Raw genomic sequence first — 22,928 nt, 5'->3', positions numbered from 1 at the left:
TTAGGATTTAGGACTGAAAGGAGGAGAAACTTCTTCACTCAGAGAATGGTTAACCTGTGGAATTCCCTGCCGCAGAGAGTTGTTGATGCCAGTTCATTGGATATATTCAAGAGGGAGTTAGGTATGGCCCTTATGGCTAAGGGGATCAAGGGGCATGGCGAGAAAGCAGGAAAGGAGTACTGAGGGAATGATCAGCCATGATCTTATTGAATGGAGGTGCAGGCTCGAAGGGCCGAATGGCCGACTCCTGCACCTATTTTCTATGTTTTTATGTTTCTATCACAGCCAAGCCAAAACATGCTCTCACACAAGGTCCACATACATGCACTTGTCAGCAAGAGTTACTGGACAGTGATCATGACCAAGAACCCTGGTTGAATTTTCTGCTCCTAATTCCAGAGTTATTGTTGTCAATAGTAGGACCCAGTTGCTGCCCTGGAGGCCAGCCAACTCAACACAGGCCAGAATCGAAGCTGGGTAAGAATAACCATTTTGATGAATTGTCCCTTCAATCTCTTACCAGCCCTTGCTCAAAAAGGTCTTTCTCCTTTGGTGTCCATCGTGCTGGCCAAGAATTGCTTGCTGTCGCAGGAGTCCTAGGGCACAAATTGAAGTTATGAACTAGATTCACCTTTAAGGAACAAGTTGTTTTTATTATTACACAAAGGTTAAAATAGGTTAACTTTTTTAAATGTAATTACGTCATTCTTTGTGGCATTTGAAACAAATTTTTAAAATTGTAAATAATGCAGTTCTTGAGAATCTTTCAGTCAGTAAAATAAAATACACTGTTCCTTTAGGGATGACAGATAATGCAAAAAAGGAATATATTTCCAATGTCCATCCAATGGGCCCAAGTTTCCACACGATAAAAAACGGGCGCCTCTCCGAGATGGGTGCCCGTTTTTCGCGCCGAAAACGGCGCCGGAAAAAAAAGCGCGATTCTGGAGCGCCCTGCAGATCCATGTCTGCTTGGCGTGGCGCCCAGGGGGACGGAGCCTACCACTTGCGCCGATTTTGTAAGTGGGAGGGGGCGGGTACCATTTAAATTAGTTTTTTTCCTGCCGGCAACCCTGCGCGTGCGCGTTGGAGCGTTCGCGCACGCGCAGTGTGAAGGAAACATTGGCACTCGGCCATTTTTGTAGTTCTTTGTAGCTGTTCAATTTTGAACATTTTTTAATAAAACCACATTGCCCTTCCATGATCAGCACATCAGCACTGACGCTTCTTGCAGCAGTGAGAAGGCTGCAGGAAGCCTCAGAAGTTGAGGCAGCCGTTTCCCGATGGCCTCCCCGCCCTCCCCTGCCGTCGGGGAATGGCTGCTCAATTTCTGAGGCTTCCTGCAGCCTTCTCACTGTCTCCTTCCCCCCCCCCGCCCGCCGTCAGGAACGGCTTCCTCCCCCCCCCCCGCTGCGTTCGGTCGGTCGGTCCCGCACTCCCTCCCTCCTCCCGCCCGCCCGCCGTCGGGAACGGCTTCCTCCCCCCCCGCTGCGGTCGGTCAGTCGGTCGGGCCCGCACTCCCTCCCTCCCCCCCCCCGCCGCCCGCCGTCGGGAACGGCTGCCTCCTCCCCCACTGCCGTCGGGAACGAACGGCTGCCTCAACTTGTGAGGCTTCCTGCAGCATTCTCCCTGGCTGAAGCACTTTCACACAGGTAGGAAGATGGTTTATTTAATCTTTTCTTTGCTTATAAATTTTTATTCAGGTTGTATTTATTTGTATAATATTTGTATAAGTATAAATAAGGATTTATTATAGAATTTAATTACTTCCCTTCCCCCCCCCCCCCCCCCCAAACAACCTCGTTCTGGATGCCTAATTTGAAACCTGCGCCTGATTTTTTAGTGTGTAGACAAGGTTTTTTCAGTTACAATGAGTTACAAAAATCTTCACTTGCTTCATTCTAAGTTAGTTTGGAGTACGTTTTCACTGGAAACTTTGAAATCAGGCGTCAGTGACCGGACACGCCCCCTTTTGAAGAAAAAATTCTGTTCCAAAGTGAAACTGTTCTAACTGACTAGAACTGCAGAAAAAAAAATGTGGAGAATTGCGATTTCTAAGATAGTCCATTCTCCACCAGTTGCTCCGAAAAATCAGGCGCAAATCATGTGGAAACTTGGGCCCTATATATCTCACAAACTCACATCTGTTCCCAATTCTGATTACAATAATCATAGAATCATAGAATCATAGAAATGTACAGCTCAGAGGGAGGCCATTTCGGCCCATTGTGTCCACGCCGGCAAGAGCTATCCAGCCTAATCCCACTTTCCAGCTCTTGGTCCGTAGCCCTGTAGGTTACGGCACTTCCAAGTATCTTTTAAATGTGGTGAGGGGTCTGCCTCTACCACCCTTTCAGGCAATGAGTTACAGACCCCCATCAACCTCTGGTGAAAAAATGTACCCTCGCATCCCCTCTAAACCTCCGACCAATTACCTTAAATCTATGCCCCTGGTTGTTGCCCCCTCTGCTAAGGAAAGTAGGTCTGTCCTATCCACTCTATCTAGGCCCCTTATAATTTTATACACCTCAATAAGGTCTCCCCACAGCCTCCTCTGTTCCCAAGAAAACAAACCCAGCCTACCGAATCTTTCCTCATAGCTAAAATTCTCCAGTCCAGACAACATCCTCGCAAATCTCCTCTGTACCCACTCGAGTGCAATCACATCTTTCCTGTAATATGGCGACCAGAACTGCACTCTAGCTGTGGCCTAACTAGTGTTTTATACAGTTCAAGCATAACCTCCCTGCTCTTGTATTCAATGCTCGGCTAATAAAGGCAAGTATTCGGTATGCCTTCTTAACCATCTGTCACCTTCAGGGCTCTGTGGACATGCACTCCAAGGTCCCTTTGTTCCTGTACACTTCTCAGTGTCCTACTATTTAATGTGTCTTCACTTCCTTGTTAGCTGTCCCTAAATGTATTACCTCACACTTTTCCGGATTAAATTCCATTCGCCACTGTTCTGCTCACCTGACCAGTTCATTGATATCTTCCTGTAGTCTGCAGCTTTCTTATTCATTATCAACCACACAGCCAATTTTTGTATCATCTGCAAACTTCTTAATCATACCCCCTACATTCAGGTCTAAATCATTGATATATACCACAAAAGCAAGAGACCTTAGTACTAAGCCCTGCGGGATCCACTCGAAACAGCCTTCCAGTCGCAAAAACACCCAACACCATTTCCCTTTGCTTCTTGCCTCTGAGCCAATTTTGGATCCAACTTGCCACACTGCATCGTGACCAGTCTGCCATGTGGGACCTTATCAAAAGCCTTACTAAAATCCATATACACTACATCATACGCACTATCCTCATTGACCCTCTATGTTACCTCCTCAAAAAATTCAACAAGTTAGTCAGACATGACCCTTTAACAAATCCATGCTGACTGTTCTTGATTAATCCGTGTCTTTCTAAATGAAGATTTATCCTGTCCCTCAGAATTTTTTCCAATAACTTTCTCACCACCGAAGTTAGGCTGACTGACATGTCATTACTCGGTCTATCCCTTTCTCCCTTTTTAAACAAAGGTACAATGTTAGCAGTCCTCCGGCACCACACCTGTAATTAGGATTGGAAAATGATAGTCTGAGCCGCTGCTATTTCCTCTTTTGCTTCCCTTAACAGCCTGAGATACATTTCATCCGGTCCTGGGGATTTATCCACTTTCAAAGCTGCTAAAACCCTTACTACTTCCTCTCTCACTATGTTTATTTCATCTGAAATTTCAGACTCCGTCTCCCTGATTGCAATGTCTGCAACGCCCCTCTCATTTGTGAAAACAGACACAAAGTATTCATTAAGAACCATACCCACGTCTTCCGCCTCCACGCACAGATTACCTTTATGGTCTCTAATAGGCCCTACTCTTTCTTTAGTTATCTTCTTGCTCTTATTGTATTTATAAAACATCCATGGGTTTTCTTTGATTTTTACGTGACAAAATGTTTTCATGCTCTCTCTTTGCTTTCCTAATTTCATTTTTAATTGCACCCCTGCACTTTCCATACTCCTCTCGAGTTTCTGCAGTATTGAGCCCGTGATCATAAGCCTCCCTTTTTTTCTTTATCCTACCCTGTATGTGCCTCGACATCCAGGGGGCTCTAGATTTGTTAGTCCCACTCTTTTTCTTTAAGGGAACATAATTGCTGTGAACCCTCAAGATCTCCTCCTTGAATGCCTCCCACTGCTCTGACACTGATTTAGTAGCTGTTTCTGAAGCTGAAGTAGCTGCTTCCAGTCCACTTTGGCTAAATCACATCTCAGCTTATTAAAATTGGCTTTACCCCAATTTCAAATTTTTATTCCTGGTCCTTTTTTGTAACTACCCTAAATCTAACTGAATCATGATCACTAGCACCAAAATACTCTTCCACTGATACCCCTTCTACCTGCCCAGCTTCATTCCCTAAAACTAAGTCCAGAACTGCCCGTTCCCTTGTTGAGCTTGCTACAGACTGGCTAAAAAAGTTCTCCTGAATGCATAGGAATTCTGCACTCTCTATACCTTTCAATCTAATTCTATCCCAGTTAATATTAGGGTAGTTGAAATCCCCTACAATTACTGCCCTAAAGTTTTTGCACCTCAGAAATTTGCCGACAGATTTGCTCTTCTATCTCCCTCTGCCTGGGGGTCTATAGTACACTCCCAGCAGTGTGATTGCCCCTTTTTTGTTCTTCAATTCAACCCATATGGCCTCATTTGATGATGCTTCTAACATATCATCCCTTCTCACAGCTGTAATTGTTTCTTTAATCAATACTGCGACACCCCTTCTTTTTTTTAACCCCCTCTCTATCCCGTCTGACAACCCTGTAACCAGGAATGTTAAGCTGCCATACCTGCCCTTCTTTCAGCCATGTCTCAGTAATAGCTATAATATCATACTCCCAATTGTCTATCTTTGCTCATCTGCCTTATTCCCTAGACTCCTTGCATTGAAGTGCTACCATTTAGCACTGCCAAACTCCCTTATTGTCTATTTTCTAGCTTTTGTTTCATCTGCCTTCCAAATTCACTTTCTAACTTTCTGCTTTCGAATTCCAGCTTTGCTTTCCCCCGCTCTTCCGAATCACTTCCAGGTTCCCATCCCCGTGCTAAACTAGTTTAAACCCTCCAACAGCACTAGCAAATGCACCCGTGAGGATATTGCTCCCAGCTCTGTTGAGGTGCAACCAGTCCGACTTGTACAGGTCCCACCTTCCCTAGAAACGGTCCCAATGCCTCAGGAATCTAAAGCCCTCCCTACCGTACCATCTCTCCAGCCACGTATTCATTTGCTCTGTCCTCCTATTTTTGTACTCACTAGCACGTGACACCAGGAGTAATCCGTAGATTACTACCTTTTGAGGTCCTGCTTTTTAATCTCTCTCCTAGCTCCCTAAAATCTGCCTGCAGGATTTCCCCACTCTTTCTACCTATGTTGTTGGTACTGATATGGATCACGAGCTCTGGCTGTTCACCCTCCCTCCTCAGAATGTCCTGCAGCCGCTCAGTGACATCCTTGACCATGGCACCAGGGAGGAAACATATCATCCTGCAGTCACGTCTGCGGCCGCAGAAACACCTGTCTTCTTCCCTAACTTATCATCATCATAGGCAGTCCCTCGGAATCGAGGAAGACTTGCTTCCACTCTTAATATGAGTTCTTAGGTGGCTGAACGGTCCAATACAAGAACCACAGACTCTGTCACAGGTGGGGCAGATAGTCGTTGAGGAAAGGGGTGGGTGGGACTGGTTTGTCGCATGCTCTTTCCGCTGCCTGCGCTTGTTTTCTGCATGCTCTTGGTGATGAGACTCGAGGAGCTCAGCATGCCCCCGGCTGCACTTTCTCCACTTAGGGCGGTCTCTGGCCAGGGACTCCCAGGTGTCAGTGGGGATGTTGCACTTTATCAGGGAGGCTTTGAGGGGGTCCTTGTAACATTTCCTCTGCCCACCTTTGGCTCGTTTGCCATGAAGGAGTTCCAAGTCGAGTGCTTACTTTGGGAGTCTTGTGTCAGGCATGCGAACAATGTAGCCTGCCCAGTGGAGCTGATCAAGTGCTTCAATGCTGGGGATGTTGGCCTGGTCGAGGACGCTGATGTTGATGCATCTGTCCTCCCAGGGGATTTGTAGGATCTTGCGGAGACATCGTTGGTGGTATCTGTCCAGCGGCTTGAGGTATCTGCTGTATATGATCGATGTCACTGAGCCATACAGGAAGGCGGGTATTACTACAGCCCTGTAGACCATGAGCTTGGTGGCAGCTTTGAGGGTCTGGTCTTCAAACACTCTTTTCCTCAGACAGCCGAAGAATCATAGAAATGTACAGCACAGAGGGAGGCCATTTCGGCCCATTGTGTCCATGCCGGCAAGAGCTATCCAGCCTAATCCCTCTTTCCAGCTCTTGGTCCGTAGCCCTGTAGGTTACGGCACTTCCAAGTATCTTTTAAATGTGGTGAGGGTTTCTGCCTCTACCACCCTTTTAGGCAATGAGTTCCAGAACCCCACCACCCTCTGGGTGAAGAAATTTCCCTTCATTTCTCCTTTAAACCTCCCCCCAATTACTTTAAATCTATGCCCCCTGGTTGTTGACTCCTCTACCAAGGGAAACAGGTCCTTCCTATCCACTCTATTCAGGCCCCTCATAATTTTATAGACCTCAATCAGGTCTCCCCTTAGCCTCCTCTGTTCCAAAGAAAACAGACCCAGTATCTCCAATCTTTCCTCATAGCCAAAATTCTCCAGTCCAGGCAATATTCTTGTAAACCTTCTCCGCACCCTTTCCAGTGTAATCACATCTTTCCTGTAATGTGGTGACCAGAACTGAACATAGTACTCCAGCTGCGGCCGAACCTCTTTGCTCTTGTATTCCATGTCTCAACTTATAAAGGCTAGTATTCCATATGCCTCTTAACAACCATAACTACATGGCCTGCTACCTTCAGGGATCTGTGGACCTGCACTGCAAGGTCCCTTTGTTCCTCTACACTTTTCAGTGCCTTACCATTTAATGTGTATTCTCTTACCTTGTTAGACCTCACACTTATCCGGATTGAATTCCATTTGCCACTGTTCTGCCCATCTGACCAGTACATTGCTATCTTCCTGCAGTCCACGGCTTTCTTCTTCATTATCAACCACACAGTCTATTTTAGTGTCATCTGCAAACTTCTTAATCATACCCCCAACATTTAAGTCCAAATCATTGATATATACCACAAAATGCAAGGGATCTAGCACTGAGCCCTGTGGAATTCCACTGGATACAGCCTTCCAGTCACAAAAACACCCATCAACATTACCCTTTGCTTCCTGCCTCTGAGCCAATTTTGGATCCAACTTGACACTTTGCCCTGGATCCCATGGGCTATTACTTTCATGACCAGTCGGCCATGTGGGACCTTATCAAAAGCTTTGCTAAAATCCATATACACTACATCATACACACTGTCCGCATCGACCATCCTGGTTATCTCCTCGAAAAATTCAAGCAAGTTAATCAGACACGACCTTCCCTTGACAAATCCATGCTGACTATCCTTGATTAATCCATGTCTTTCCAAATGAAGATTTATCCTGTCCTTCAGGATTTTTTTCCAATAATTTTCCCACCATCAAGGTTAGGCTGACTGGCCTGTAATTATTTGGTCTATCCCTTTCTCCCTTTTTAAACAAAGGTACGACATTAGCAGTCCTCCAGTCCTCTGGTACCGTACCTGTAGCCAGAGCGGATTGGAAAATGATGGTCAGAGTCTCTGCTATTTCCTCTTTTGCTTCTCTTAATAGCCTGGGATACATTTCATCCGGGGGATTTATCCATTTTCAAAATAATGCATGATGACGTAGGTCAGAGTGTGAAAGACACATCTGGTGAACCAGATAAAATATCCGAGCTATTGCTGTTCAGCCCTCGAAACTACAGTCCAATAGCTTTTTTTGTTGCATGATTCCATTCCTACTTGTTGCACATCTCCAACAATATCTTCTCTTCCCTTCCCCACCATCAACTCTGGAGTTTTCCAAAGATCTATCCTAGGCCTCCTTCTCCTTCTAATCTACAAGTTACACCTCACAGGCATCATCCACAGGGTCAGCTTTCGTATGTATGCTGATGACATCCAGCTCGACCTCTCTATAACACTTCTTTTGACCCCTCAACTGCCTCTGTGCTGTCAGATTGAACTTCCTCAAGCTCCATCTTGCCATCAACTTAATTTCCCATAAACTCCACTCCCTTGCCACTGACTCCATCTCCCACCCCAGCCACTTTCAAGCTGAAACAAACTGCTCATAATCTAGGCATCATGTTTGAACCCAAGCTGAGCTTTAAACACCTTATCTTGTCCATCATTAAGGCTTATTTCCATCTCCAACTCTACTTCATCCTTTCTGCTACTGAACTCTTTTATCACCTCCAGATCTGATTCTTCCAATGCACTTTGTTGGCCTCTATCCTCCATAAACTTCAACTTCAAGACTCTGCCACAGGTACCCTGTCCCACAACCATCAGATTGGGGATAGTAGAAAATCTATTTAATAACTCAGAGTAATTCAAAGCATTAAAAAAAAACAGAAAATGTTTTAAGACAATTAAAAAAAATGTTTTTATAAACTTTCCCATATGGTCTAGCATATCACATAAGTTCTGCTCAACCATCACCCCATCCGTGCTGACCTAGATTGGCCCCATCCCCCAGTGCATTCAATTTAAAATCCTCTCATCTATAAATTCCCTCTAGTGCCTCTATCTCTACAATTTCTCCAGAGCTATATTCCCCTCCAAATATCCTGTTCCTCTGACTTAGGCCTTCTGTGCATCTCCACACCCTCGCCCGCCCCGCCCCGCCCCACACCCTCAGTAGCATAGCCTTTAACTACTGTTCTTCTCTCTGGATCTCCTTTGCCAAACATATCCACTTCTCTCTCCACATTTAACAAGCAAAACCCAACTCTTTGACCAAGCTTTTGGTCACTCCTCTGATCTCTTCCCGTCTCGGCATCCATTGTCATACGTCTATTTGAGAAGTGCCTTGGGACATTTCTTTATTTTAAAGACACTTTTTAAATACAAGTTATTGTGCACCTAAGTTTCTGCTGATGGCTCCAGCTTTTGAACTTCCCAGGATTGAATTGTTCCAAAAGTTTAGACATGCAAGTGATCCTGACACTATCTCCAGGGCACCTCAATTTCAGCAATAACTCAGCCAATAATTTTATTTCAGCAATAAAACTGCTATTGTAAGTCAGAAATTGGGTCAATGCCAAAGTGGACAATCCTTGGATTGGTGTCAACTACAACTCAAGTAAAGCTTTTTGAAATGACTAACAAACATGGATGTAAAGAATGACTGCAGTGTGGCCTGCTGTTGGAAATGGTACAATGTAATTAAACTATTTAAGGCATATTTCTATTTTTACTTTGTGATGTGCTAGATCATATGGGAAAGTTATAAAAACATTTTTTAAATTCTGCCTTAAAACATTTTCTGTTTTCTATGCTGTGAATGACTCCTTTGAGTTATGAACAGATTTTTTACTCTCTCCATACTGTTAAAATAAACGCATGGTATATTTCAAATCTAATTTAAATAAAAGTTATTGCATTTTCAGTAATAAAGCAATTTAAAGAGTTCAGAAGTATGCAATTATACCAATTGGATTCTGGTACAGTCCTATTAAGTATAAAAACCTAATAAGCGACCATGAAAGTAGTTTTATATATCTATCTATGAATAAAATCTTACACATACACAAATTTCCTGTCTGAATTACTTGACTTCCTGTTGTCACGTTTATCATACTGTCAACTTTGTCCATACTAAAAATGGAATTCACATATGTAAACTTGTCACACTATAATTACATCATTTGGTCACTGACTGGCCATGCAAATTTGTGAACTTTTCCCAAAATCTCCACTACCGTTTTGTTTTGAGTGATTTTTTTTGCTCAGGCAACTTAATCTTTAACTAAATTTTAAACTTTAAATATTGTGGGGATTTTTTATCTATAAATTAAATGTTTTACAGTTGCATTCCAGGGTGTCCTCTCGCCTGCTCCATTATGGGAATAGTGTGTCTCCTAATCAGTGTTTCATCTTGCTGCCGAGGTTCCCATTTAGTCAGTCTACTTCATTCCAGCCCTCCCCGTCCCCCCTCCTTTAAAGCTTCGGGCCTGTTCCCAGCTGTTCACTACCCAAGCCCATTGTCAGTTTTTAAAGCAGCTGTTATGGAATATATGTACTGGTTTTGGCCTGCTGCCTCCTCCCACTGGCCTCAGTCGCTGCTACTTCATGCTCGCACTATCCTGCATCGCTATTCCCTACCCCCGCTGGCCAGCACCCAGCCATTCTAGGCCCAATGCTTCTGTCCCTGTCCCTGCCAGATGGCTGCTCTGCAGCCGCAGAAGTATCTTTACACAGCTGTATTTTTATAGAGATATCTTAATAGTAAACCTGGTGCAAAATCAAATGATATTTTAATGCTGCACACGTGAGATTCGAGGCGGCTAAAAGGAGGCCCGAGAGTGGGGACAGAGCAGCAGGGGCGAGGGGGAAAAAAACACAAGGAGTGATGTCACAGGATAGCTGGTAACTGATTGGTTGGTAAAGGTCACATCGTCTTTCTTTGCCATTCAGATTCGGGGCTGGTGAGTATCACTTTCTTTTTGTCCATTTGTCTTGCATTCTTTAACTAAGGGCAGAGGGGTATACTAAAAACTTTAGTTAATTAATCTAGTAAATAGAAGCATGGCAGGGCAGCTCAGTCCTGTGGAGTGCACATCCTGTGGCATGTAAGAAGTCCTGGACACTTCTTGTAGCCTGGACGACCACATGTGCAGTAAGTGCTGCTAGCTATGGCAGCTCGGGATCCGTGTTTCGGAGCATGAGCGGCAGCTGGAGTCACTGGCATCCGCGAGGCTGAGAACTTCATAGATAGCATGTTTTTGGAGGTGGTCACCCTTCAGCTTAAGAGTGTGCAAGCAGAGAGGGAATGGGTGACCGTCAGACAGAAGAGGACCAGGCAGGTAGTGCAGGAGTATCCTGGGTGCATCTCGCTCTCCAACCAGTACATTGTTCTGAGTACTGGTGAGGGCGCTGGTTCCTCTGGGGAGTGCAGTCAGAGCCAAGTCCACGGCAGCACAGTGGCTCAGCTGCACTGGGGGGGGAGGGGGGGGGGGGGGGGGGGGAGGGGGGAGAGGGAGAAAGGAGAGTGGAAGAGCAATAGTGGTGGAGGATGTGATTGTTAGGGCCGTCTTCTCCCAGTGGCCGAGGAGCTTCTCCCGGAGTCGCGGTGCGGATCTCGTCCCCTACGGGGCACAACGGACATGATTTTTGCAGTGTGACAGCTGCAGGAAAATTGCAGGAAACAGTGCCAGCCCTTATACATGGCATTCTTCGACCGTACAAAGGCCTTTGACATTGTCAAGCCCGAGAGTCTATGGAGTGTCCTTCTCCGCTTCAGATGCCCCCAAAAGTTCGTCGCCATGCTCCGCCTGCTCCACGACGACATGCAGGCCATAATCCTTACCAACGGGTCCATTACAGACCCAATCCACGTCCGGACTGGTGTCAAACAGGGCTGCATCATCGCTCCAACCCTCTTCTCAATCTTCCTTGCTGCCATGCTCCAGCTCACAGTCAACAAGCTCCCCGCTAGAGTGGAATTAAACTACAGAACCAGTGGGAAACCTGATCAACCTTCGCCATCTCCAGGACAGGTCCAAGTCCACCACAACCTCTGTTGTCGAAATACAGTACGCGGACGACGCCTACGTCTGCGCACATACAGAGGCTGAACTCCAGGACATAGTCGACGTTTTTACTGAGGCGTACGAAAGCATGGGTCTTACGCGAAACATCCATAAGACAAAGGTCCTCCACCAGCCTGTCCTCGCCGCACAGCACTGTCCCCCCGTCATGAAGATCCACGGTGCAGCCCTGGACAACGTAGACCATTTCCCATACATCGGGAGCCTCTTATCAACAAGAGCAGACATTGATGACGAGATTCAACACTACCTCCAGTGCGCCAGTGCAGCCTTCGGCCGTCTGAGGAAAAGAGTGTTTGAACACCAGACCCTCAAAGCTGCCACCAAGCTCATGGTCTACAGGGCTGTAGTAATACCCGCCTTCCTGTATGGCTCAGTGACATCGAACATGTACAGCAGACACCTCAAGTCGCTGGACAGATACCACCAACAATGTCTCCGCAAGATCCGACAAATCCCCTGGGAGGACAGATGCACCAACATCAGCGTCCTCGACCAGGCCAACATCCCCAGCATTGAAGCACTGACCACACTTGATCAGCTCCGCTGGGCAGGCCACATAGTCTGCATGCCAGACACAAGACTCCCAAAGCAAGCACTCTACTTGGAACTCCTTCACGGCAAACGAGCCAAAAGTGGGCAGAGGAAATGTTACAAGGACACCCTCAAAGCCTGATAAAGTGCACCATCCCCACTGACACCTGGGAGTCCCTGGCCAGAGACCGCCCTAAGTGGAGGAAGTGCAGCCGGGGAGATGCTGAGCTCCTCGAGTCTCATCACCAAGAGCATGCAGAAAACAAGCGCAGGCAGCGGAAAGAGCATGCGACAAACCAGTCCCACCCACCCCTTCCCTCAACGACTATCTGCCCCAACTGTGACAGAGTCTGTGGTTCTTGTATTGGACCGTTCAGCCACCTAAAAACTCATATTAAGAGTGGAAGCAAGTCTTCCTCGATTCCGAGGGACTGCCTATGATGATGATAAGTTAGGGAAGAAGACAGGTGTTTCTGCAGCCGCAGACGTGACTGCAGGATGATATGTTGCCTCCCTGGTGCCATGGTCAAGGATGTCACTGAGCGGCTGCAGGACATTCTGGGAGGGAGAGTGAACAGCCAGAGCTCGTGATCCATATCAGTACCAACAACATAGGTAGAAAGAGTGGGGAAATCCTGCAAGCAGATTTTAGGGAGCTAGGAGAGAGATTAAAAAGCAGGACCTCAAAAGGTAGTAATCTACGGATTACTCCTGGTATCACGTGCTAGTGAGTACAAAAATAGGAGGACAGAGCCAATGAATACGTGGCTGGAGAGATGGTACGGTAGGGAGGGCTTTAGATCCCTGAGGCATTGGGACCGTTTCTAGGGAAGGTGGGACCTGTACAAGTCGGACTGGTTGCACCTCAACAGAGCCGGGAGCAATATCCTCACGGGTGCGTTTGCTAGTGCTGTTGGAGGGTTTAAACTAGTTTAGCACAGGGATGGGAACCTGGAAGTGATTCGGAAGGGCGGGGAAAAGCAAAGCTGGAATTTGAAAGCAGAAAGTTAGAAAGTGAATTTGGAAGGCAGATGAAACAAAAGCTAGAAAATAGACAATAAGGGAGTTTGGCAGTGCTAAATGTTAGCACTTCAATGCAAGGAGTCTAGGGAATAAGGCAGATGAGCAAAGATAGACAGTTGGGAGTATGATATTATAGCTATTACTGAGACATGGCTGAAAGAAGGGCAGGTATGGCAGCTTAACATTCCTGGTTACAGGGTTGTCAGACGGGATAGAGAGAGGGTTAAAAAAAAGAAGGGGTGTCGCAGTATTGATTAAAGAAACAATTACAGCTGTGAGAAGGGATGATATGTTAGCAGCATCATCAAATGAGGCCATATGGGTTGAATTGAAGAACAAAAAAGGGGCAATCACACTGCTGGGAGTGTACTATAGACCCCCAGGCAGAGGGAGATAGAAGAGCAAATATGTCGGCAAATTTCTGAGGTGCAAAAACTATAGGGCAGTAATTGTAGGGGATTTCAACTACCCTAATATTAACTGGGATAGAATTAGATTGAAAGGTATAGAGAGTGCAGAATTCCTATGCATTCAGGAGAACTTTTTTAGCCAGTCTGCAGCAAGCCCAACAAGGGAGCGGGGGCAGTTCTGGACTTAGTTTTAGGGAATGAAGCTGGGCAGGTGGAAGGGGTATCAGTGGAAGAGTATTTTGGTGCTAGTGATCATGATTCAGTTAGATTTAGGGTAGTTACGAAAAAGGACCAGGAATAAAAATTTGAAATTGGGGTAAAGCCAATTTTAATAAGCTGAGATGTGATTTAGCCAAAGTGGACTGGAAGCAGCTACTTCAGCTTCAGAAACAGCTACTAAATCAGTGTCAGAGCAGTGGGAGGCATTCAAGGAGGAAATCTTGAGGGTTCACAGCAATTATGTTCCCTTAAAGAAAAAGAGTGGGACTAACAAATCTAGAGCCCCCTGGATGTCGAGGCACATACAGGGTAGGATAAAGAAAAAAAGGGAGGCTTATGATCACGGGCTCAATACTGCAGAAACTCGAGAGGAGTATGGAAAGTGCAGGGGTGCAATTAAAAATGAAATTAGGAAAGCAAAGAGAGAGCATGAAAACATTTTGTCACGTAAAAATCAAGGAAAACCCATGGATGTTTTATAAATACATTAAGAGCAAGAGGATAACTAAAGAAAGAGTAGGGCCTATTAGAGACCATAAAGGTAATCTGTGCGTGGAGGCGGAAGACGTGGGTATGGTTCTTAATGAATACTTTGTGTCTGTTTTCACAAATGAGAGGGGCGTTGCAGACATTGCAATCAGGGAGATGGAATCTGAAATTTCAGGTGAAATAAACATAGTGAGAGAGGAAGTATTTTGGGTTTTAGCAGCTTTGAAAGTGGATAAATCCCCAGGACCGGATGAAATGTTAAGGGAAGCAAAAGAGGAAATAGCAGCGGCTCAGACTATCATTTTCCAATCCTAATTACAGGTGTGGTGCCGGAGGACTGCTAACATTGTACCTTTGTTTAAAAAGGGAGAAAGGGATAGACCGAGTAATGACAGGCCAGTCAGCCTAACTTCGGTGGTGGGAAAGTTATTGGAAAAAATTCTGAGGGACAGGATAAATCTTCATTTAGAAAGACACGGATTAATCAAGAACAGTCAGCATGGATTTGTTAAAGGGTCATGTCTGACTAACTTGTTGAATTTTTTGAGGAGGTAGCATAGAGGGTCAATGAGGATAGTGCGTATGATGTAGTGTATATGGATTTTAGTAATGCTTTTGATGAGGTCCCACATGGCAGACTGGTCACGAGGCAATGTGGCAAGTTGGATCCAAAATTGGCTCAGAGGCAAGAAGCAAAGGGAAATGGTGTTGGGTGTTTTTGCGACTGGAAGGCTGTTTCGAGTGGATCCCGCAGGGCTTAGTACTAAGGTCTCTTGCTTTTTGTGGTATATATCAATGATTTAGACCTGAATGTAGGGGGTATGATTAAGAAGTTTGCAGATGATACAAAAATTGGCTGTGCGGTTGATAATGAATAAGAAAGCTGCAGACTACAGGAAGATATCAATGAACTGGTCAGGTGAGCAGAACAGTGGCGAATGGAATTTAATCCGGAAAAGTGTGAGGTAATACATTTAGGGACAGCTAACAAGGAAGTGAATACACATTAAATGGTAGGACACTGAGAAGTGTACAGGAACAAAGGGACCTTGGACTGCATGTCCACAGAGCCCTGAAGGTGACAGATCAGGTCGAAAAGATGGTTAAGAAGGCATACCGAATACTTGCCTTTATTAGCCGAGCATTGAATACAAGAGCAGGGAGGTTATGCTTGAACTGTATAAAACACTAGTTAGGCCACAGCTAGAGTGCAGTTCTGGTCACCATATTACAGGAAAGATGTGATTGCACTCGAGTGGGTACAGAGGAGATTTGCGAGGATGTTGCCTGGACTGGAGAATTTTAGCTATGAGGAAAGATTCGATAGGCTGGGTTTGTTTTCTTGGGAACAGAGGAGGCTGAGGGGAGACCTTATTGAGGTGTATCAAATTATGAGGGGCCTAGGACAGACCTCGTTCCCTTAGCAGAGGGGGCAACAACCAGGGGCATAGATTTAAGGTAATTGGTAGGAGGTTTAGAGGGGATGCGAGGGTACATATTTTCACCAGAGGGTGATGGGGGTCTGTAACTCATTGCCTGAAAGGGTGGTAGAGGCAGAAATCCTCACCACATTTAAAAAGTGCTTGAATGTACACTTGAAGTGCCGTAACCTACAGGGCCACGGACCAAGAGCTGGAAAGTGGGATTAGGCTGGATAGCTCTTTGTTGGCTGGCGCGTACACAATGGGCCAAAATTGCCTCCTTCCGTGCTGTAAATTTCTATGATTCTATGTCCCATGTTTTCATGGAGAATTAGTTCCACTGTTTATGAGAAAGCAAGATAAATTTTCTTTCAAATTATTCTCATTTAAAATTGTGAAGAGAAAATAAATGAATAGTTCCTGCCAGTTTAATTTTGCATTTGTTCTTTTGTTTCGTTTCGTCCATTGCAGCAGTAATTCATAAATTAAAAAGCATTTCATTGCATGGTTAACAGCATTTGAATTTTATTGAGGCCTGCAAACTATTGTGTCCTTTGCTGATTAGTGGAAGCTTTTGTATCTTTCAAATACTAGTTAATTTGGTGATTTATTCGTGTAAAATACAGATTATATTTTCAAGACCATGAGACGGTATAAATGGCATAGCTTCTTTCCACAAACTGTGCAGCAGTTAGGTTAGCTGTTTGTCATACATGATTAACACATTGAGCACAAATGTAAACAACGCAGGTTTACTCTACTTCCCCCGCTCGTATTTCTACAAAAAAGCCAAATGTGGCATTAAATTTTAATACCCAGAACAATTGGGTGCCATTTCATTTAATTGATATTTAATATTGCCTCTTTCCCACCCATACGTTCACTTCCTTAAAACCGACTTCATGGTAAGATGAAGGACAGATTTAAAATTGTTGACTTCCCTAATTTTATTTTCAGATTGCAATCATAGATGTAAAAGAAGCTAGTGTTTGGAATTGAAGCCAATTCTCTGAAAATGCGACATATGGGAATCATATTATTTTCACGTTTTGTTTAGTGGTAAATCAGCAGTACTCCACATCACCGGAGGCTTATTTTTAAAACTTTTTTGTTGCTGTTGTACGTGAGAAAAATCAGGTCTGATCTTGTTGCATTTATGTTTGACACAAATCAGATAACATACAGTTCCAGTGATGGTTAAAATATGGGGATTGGGTCAGATTACGGTCAGTGAGCATGGAACTGTTAAGTGTCCAATATTGAGTATGTTATATCAGATAGCCTAAATTAGCTAACATTCTGAAGCAATGGGGAATAGGCCATTCTGAAAGCCCTGCTGAAAGTTTGCCAAATTGAACACTAATGGTAACTATGCATAGCAGCAGATGTTTATCTGTTCTGTTATGAATTACTGCAACACTTCATTGTTTTTAAAGAAAGTTAATTCAGTGGCTTGGAAGCAATCAGCGAGAGTGGCATCAGTGCACCATGGATTGCTTTTCCATGTTTACAGTCAAGTGATGTGCAAGGAGTGTTTAATTTTTACTACAAGACAATGCTACCATTTTAAGCAGAACTAAAAAGTGAAGAGATTGATGAACCCAAGTGTTCTTTCCCTTATTGAATAAAGGTTGAACTTCCCTTTTCTGGAACCCTCGGAACCTGGCCTGTTCCGGATAAGGGATTTTTCCTGGCGAGGGGTGATCACGTTAAATTGGATGGTACAGGTACTGAGCAAGGGATATCGGGGCTAGTTGGCTTGAGACTGGGAGTGCGGCAGAGAGATCACTGCGGCGGGCGGGCGGTGGATTGCGGGGTCAGGCCAACGATTGTGAGAGTCGGCAGCGAGGGGGAAAATAGAGTACGAGAGGAAGCTTGCTGGGAACATAAAAACTGACTGCAAAAGCTTCTATAGATATGTGAAGGGAAAAAGATTAGTGAAGACAAACGTAGGTCCCTTGCAGTCAGAATCAGATGAATTTATAATGGGGAACAAAGAAATGGCAGACCAATTGAACAAATACTTTGGTTCTGTCTTCACGAAAAAAGACACAAATAACTTTCTGGAAATACTAGGTGACCCAGGGTCTAGCGAGAAGGAGGAACTGAAGGAAATCCTTAGTATTCAGAAAATTGCGTTAGGGAAATTGATGGCCGATAAATCCCCAGGGCCTGATAGTCTGCATCCCAGAGTACTTAAGGAAGTGACCCGAGAAATAGTGGATGCATTGATGATCATTTTCCAACAGTCTATCGACTCTGAATCAGTTCCTATGGACTGGAGGGTAACTAATGTAACACCACTTTTTAAAAAAGGAGAGAGAAAATGGGGAATTATAGACCGGTTAGCCTGACATCAGTAGTGGGGAAAATGTTGGAATCAATTATTAAAGATGAAATAGCAGCGCATTTGTAAAGCAGTGACAGGATCGGTCCAAGTCAGCATGAATTTATGAAAGGGAAATCATGCTTGACAAATCTTCTAGAATTTTTTGAGGCTGTAACTAGTAGAGTGGACAAGGGAGAACCAGTGGATGTGGTGTATTTGGATTTTCAAAAAGCTTTTGACAAGGCCCCACACAAGAGATTGGTGTGCAAAATTAAAGCACATGATATTGGGGGGTAATGTATTGACGTGGATAGAGAACTGGTTGGCAGACAGGAAGCAGAGAGTCGGAATAAACGGGTCCTTTTCAGAATGGCAGGCAGTGACTAGTGGGGTGCTGCAGGGCTCAGTGCTGGGACCCCAGCTATTTACAATATACATCAATGATTTAGATGAAGGAATTGAGTGTAATATCACCAAGTTTGCAGATGACACTAAGCTGGGTGGCAGTGTGAGCTGTGAGGAGGATGCTAAGAGGCTGCAGGGTGACTAGGACAGATTAGGTGAGTGGGCAAATGCATGGCAGATGCAGTATAATGTGGATAAATGTGAGGTTATCCACTTTGGAGGCAAAAACTTGAAGACAGAATATTATCTGAATGGCGGCATATTAGTAAAAGGGGAGGTGCAACGAGACCTGGGTGTCATGGTACATCAGTCATTGAAAGTTGGCATGTCGGTACAGCAGGCAGTGAAGAAGGCAAATGGCATGTTGGCCTTCATAGCTAGGGGTTTTGAGTATAGGAGCAGGGAGGTCTTACTGCAGTTGTACAGGGCCTTGGTGAGGCCTCACCCTAGAACATTGTGTTCAGTTTTGGTCTCCTAATCTGAGGAAGGTCGTTCTTGCTATTGAGGGAGTACAACGAAGGTTCACCAGACTGATTCCCGGGATGGCTGGACTGTCATATGAGGAGAGACTGGATCGATTGGGCCTGTATTCACTAGAGTTGAAAAGAATGAGAGGGGATCTCATAGAAACATAAAATTTTGACGGGACTGGACAGGTTAGATGCAGGAAGAGTGTTCCCGATGTTGGGGAAGTCCAGAAACAGGGAACACAGTCTAAGGATAAGGGGTAAGCCATTTAGGACCGAGATGAGGAGAAACTTCTTCATTCAGAGAGTTGTTAACCTGTGGAATTCTCAACCGCAGAGTTGTTGATGCCAGTTCGTTAGATATATTCAAAAGGGAGTTAGATATGGTCCTTATGGCTAAAGGGATCAAGGGGTATGGAGAAAAAGCAGGAAAGGGGTACTGAGGTGAATGATCAGCCATGATCTTATTGAATGGTCGTGCAGGCGCGAAGGGCTGAATGGCCTGCTCCTGCACCTATTTTCTATGTTTCTATGTTTCAATTTGTTCATGTCGGAGTTCTGCGCATGCGCCACCCGGTGGCCGGGAATGGTTCCAGACGAGGGGTGCTTCCGGATAAGGGAGGTTCAATCTGTACTACTTTCTTGTCCATTATATTCACTGTAGCTAAAAGTATGAGTATCACCATGTCTGTGCTCATGGAAAAGCTAATGAGAGAGTTTGTAACTGGAAAGAAGGATTATCAGCAACTCAGGAAAGAAACAGATCCTTTCATTATTTGCATTGGTTTAACTGTACTACTATTCGCTCCCGCCCACTAATAACTTCAAGGCACTTGGTCACTACAAGAGGTTGATATCTTGAAAAAGGGGGATAAAGCAGAACCAGGTAACTATAGGCCCATTAGCTCAACATAAGTAATAGGTAAGATGCTCGAGAGAATCATTAGGGATGCACTATATGGCCACTTAGACAGTTAAGGGCAGAGAAACCCAACATGGCTTCTGGGAAAGAAGGTCGTACCTTACCAATTTAATTAAATGTTTTGAAGAAGTCACCGGCCTGGTGGATGAGGAACATTGTCTACCTGGACTTCCAGTAGACTTTTGATAAGATTTTCTCTACAAGATACAATTTTGTGGAATTAGTGGTAATCTGCTGCAATGGATTGAGACTTGGCTGAGAGCCCGTAGGCAGAAAGTGGTTGTAAATGGATCTGCTTGGAGATTGGTTTCTAGTAGTGACCCACAGGGATTGATGTTAGGACCTTTGTTATTTACTATTTTAATTAATAATCTAGGTGTAGGTGTTTGGGAAATGATCCACAAGTTTGTGGACGATACCAAGATATATGTGAGAGTTAGGCCTGTAGAGGATGCTCAACTACGACAAGCAAATCTAGATGTGCTGGGAGATTGGGCCAGTGTTAACAAAAATGTGTAGTGCTATGCATGCGGCCAGATCAAATGCTAAACATACATATACCCTACGAGGAAAGGGGGAGGGAAAAGGAGAAGGGAAAAGGGAAAGGGAAGGAGATAGTAGAGAGAACAGGAGAAGGCAGGAGAAGGGGCGAAGTCAGAATTAAGATGGAGAAGGGAAGAGATATAAGGGGAGAAAGGAAGAGAGGGAGAGAAGAGGAAGACAGGGAGGAATTTTGAAGGAGCAGTGAGAGTTAAAATTATTCCATCTTCACTTCTTCCCTTATGAACTATAAGTTCAACCCCTGTATTCTCCCCTTCCCTCTTCTGCTCCTCTACCTTTCCCCAACCTCCTGCTCCATCCCTCTCACTTCTCCTCTCCCAACTCCCCCTCCCACTGAAGTGCCATCACTGGCAGGATGGTATAATGTCAGCATGACAAGTTTACATAGGCAATTTCCATTATAAGTGTGGGCGTGGGAATTTATAATGAAAATAAAAGTAGCATATGTGACTTTAAAATGAAGATGGAAGTACATCTATGCATTCCGTCTCTAACCCCATTTCCCCAAAAGTCTACATTTGGTTGCGACTTCAGGTGTGCAATGCCATAGGCAATTGACTAGTAATATATTAAAATTCTTACATTTGCTTGCATTTCCTGTCAAATTTCCCATTGTGAATTTATATGTCCATAGACACATTTTTAAATTGAGGACTGAATTACGTCCGTGACCCCATGTTCAATTAACTCCAACCATGAACCCGGCTTCTCATTAGAACAACAGTTGTTCTTGATTCCCCATGTACAATGCTACGGGAGATCAAGTAATATTTACCATACGTATTATACTAGACAAAACATTTAGGTGAAATACTCACAGATAAACATTTATAATAGCAATGACTTGAGAATTAGGAATTTAGAATCATAGAATAGTATAGGAGGCGGCCATTCGGCCCAACAATTATGCACTGCTTCTTTCAAAGAGCAATCCATTTAATCCCACTTCCCCACTCTTTCCCCATATCTTTTCCGTTCAAATATTTATCCAATGTCTTATTGAAGGCTACTATTGAATCTGTATCTATCACCTTATCAGGCAGTGCATTCCAAATCCTAACACTCATTGCACAAAAAAGCTTTTCCTCATGTCGCCTCTGGTTCTCTTGCCAATCAATTTGAATCTCTGGTTATCGACCCTTCGGCTATTGGAAATAGCTTCTCTTTATTAATCTATCGAAACCCTTCACAATTTTAAACACTGCTATCAAATCTCCTCTTAACCTGCTCTGCGCTAAGGAGAACAACCCCAGCTTCTCAACTAACTATAATCGCTCATCCCTGGAACAATTCCAGTAACTCTTTTCTGTACCCTCTCCAAAGCCTTCACATCCTTCCTAAAGTGTGGTGCCCAGAATTGGACATTATAGAAGAAAAATTCTCATCAAAAGAACGGTTATATAAATTAACACATTTGACAAGAAATGCAAGCTGAAGTAAGATTTTTTAATATATTACTAGTTGATCGCTTTGCGTAGAACGGAGCTTTTAAATAAATATATTAAGTAGATCAAACCATACATACCGGCTTTTCACAGTTTTCCTCTGACGAATACTGTGATAAAAATAGGAATAAAAGTTAATGTGTACCGAGAAGAAAATAAAGAGCATGTGCAGCAAGAAAATAAAGCAGTACGTTATTAGGTTCACAATTAAGTACAGCATTTATTATTTCCGTAACAATCAACATTTCAGTTGCAATTGGTGTTATTTTCCTAATAAAATATTAACATGTTTTTAGATCAAAAATCCATAATTTAACTGGTGATAATTTAACAGACCTCCTCCCTTCCTGTGAGCTCTTAAACAACAAGGTGGGTGAAAGCAGTATTGAATGTATTACTCTTTGCTCTGCAAAACTGGATGGCCTCCACTCAGCACCATTCTTATGTGTCTTACCTGTGCAATCTGCCACTCTGTGCACACAAACTCTGATGATCTGTTATTGTGCAGCCTAGCTAAATGCTTCTCCTAAACTGTAAGACTATGGGGCCGAAATTGATGGTCCTACCGCCGGCAGCTGCTGAGTTTTCTCAGCGATTTCCTCATTTTTTCGGCGCTCTCCCCTCCATGGGAGATTAGTGAGGCCCTCATGCCGGCGGTTTGGAAGAACCGCTGGGGAGTATCCGCTGGCGTGCAATGCCAAAAATAATCCTCTCGCCCGCTCCCGCCCGCCAGAGAAAAGACTGCCGCATGGAAGCAGGTCTTACCTGGCTGGTAGATATGACGAGCCTAATATGAAGAAGCACTGACCACACCTGACCAGCTCCGTTGGGTGGGCCAAATTGTCCGCGTGCCCGGCACAAGACTCCCAAAGCAAGCACTCTGCTCGGAGCTCCTACATGGCAGGCGAGCCCCAGGTGGGCAGAGGAAACGTTTCATGGAC

General features: G+C 44.5%; 1 protein-coding gene across 2 annotated transcripts in view; it reads right to left on the bottom strand.

The window, feature by feature from the left end:
• mysm1 (Myb-like, SWIRM and MPN domains 1) overlaps positions 1-22,928 on the bottom strand; it is a 107,423-nt gene that overhangs the window by 62,168 nt on the left and 22,327 nt on the right. For both annotated transcript variants that reach the window (XM_070886942.1, XM_070886943.1), the window contains exons 5-6: positions 22,068-22,097; positions 521-596 (exon numbers count right to left, since the gene is read on the bottom strand). In XM_070886942.1, the coding sequence (XP_070743043.1) occupies positions 521-596; positions 22,068-22,097 (106 nt within the window). The remainder of the gene's footprint in view (positions 1-520; positions 597-22,067; positions 22,098-22,928) is intronic.

The sequence above is a fragment of the Pristiophorus japonicus genome, chromosome 8 (assembly GCF_044704955.1).
Source record: "Pristiophorus japonicus isolate sPriJap1 chromosome 8, sPriJap1.hap1, whole genome shotgun sequence".
NCBI lineage: Eukaryota > Metazoa > Chordata > Chondrichthyes > Pristiophoridae > Pristiophorus > Pristiophorus japonicus.
This window is presented reverse-complemented; position numbering and strand designations above follow the sequence as displayed.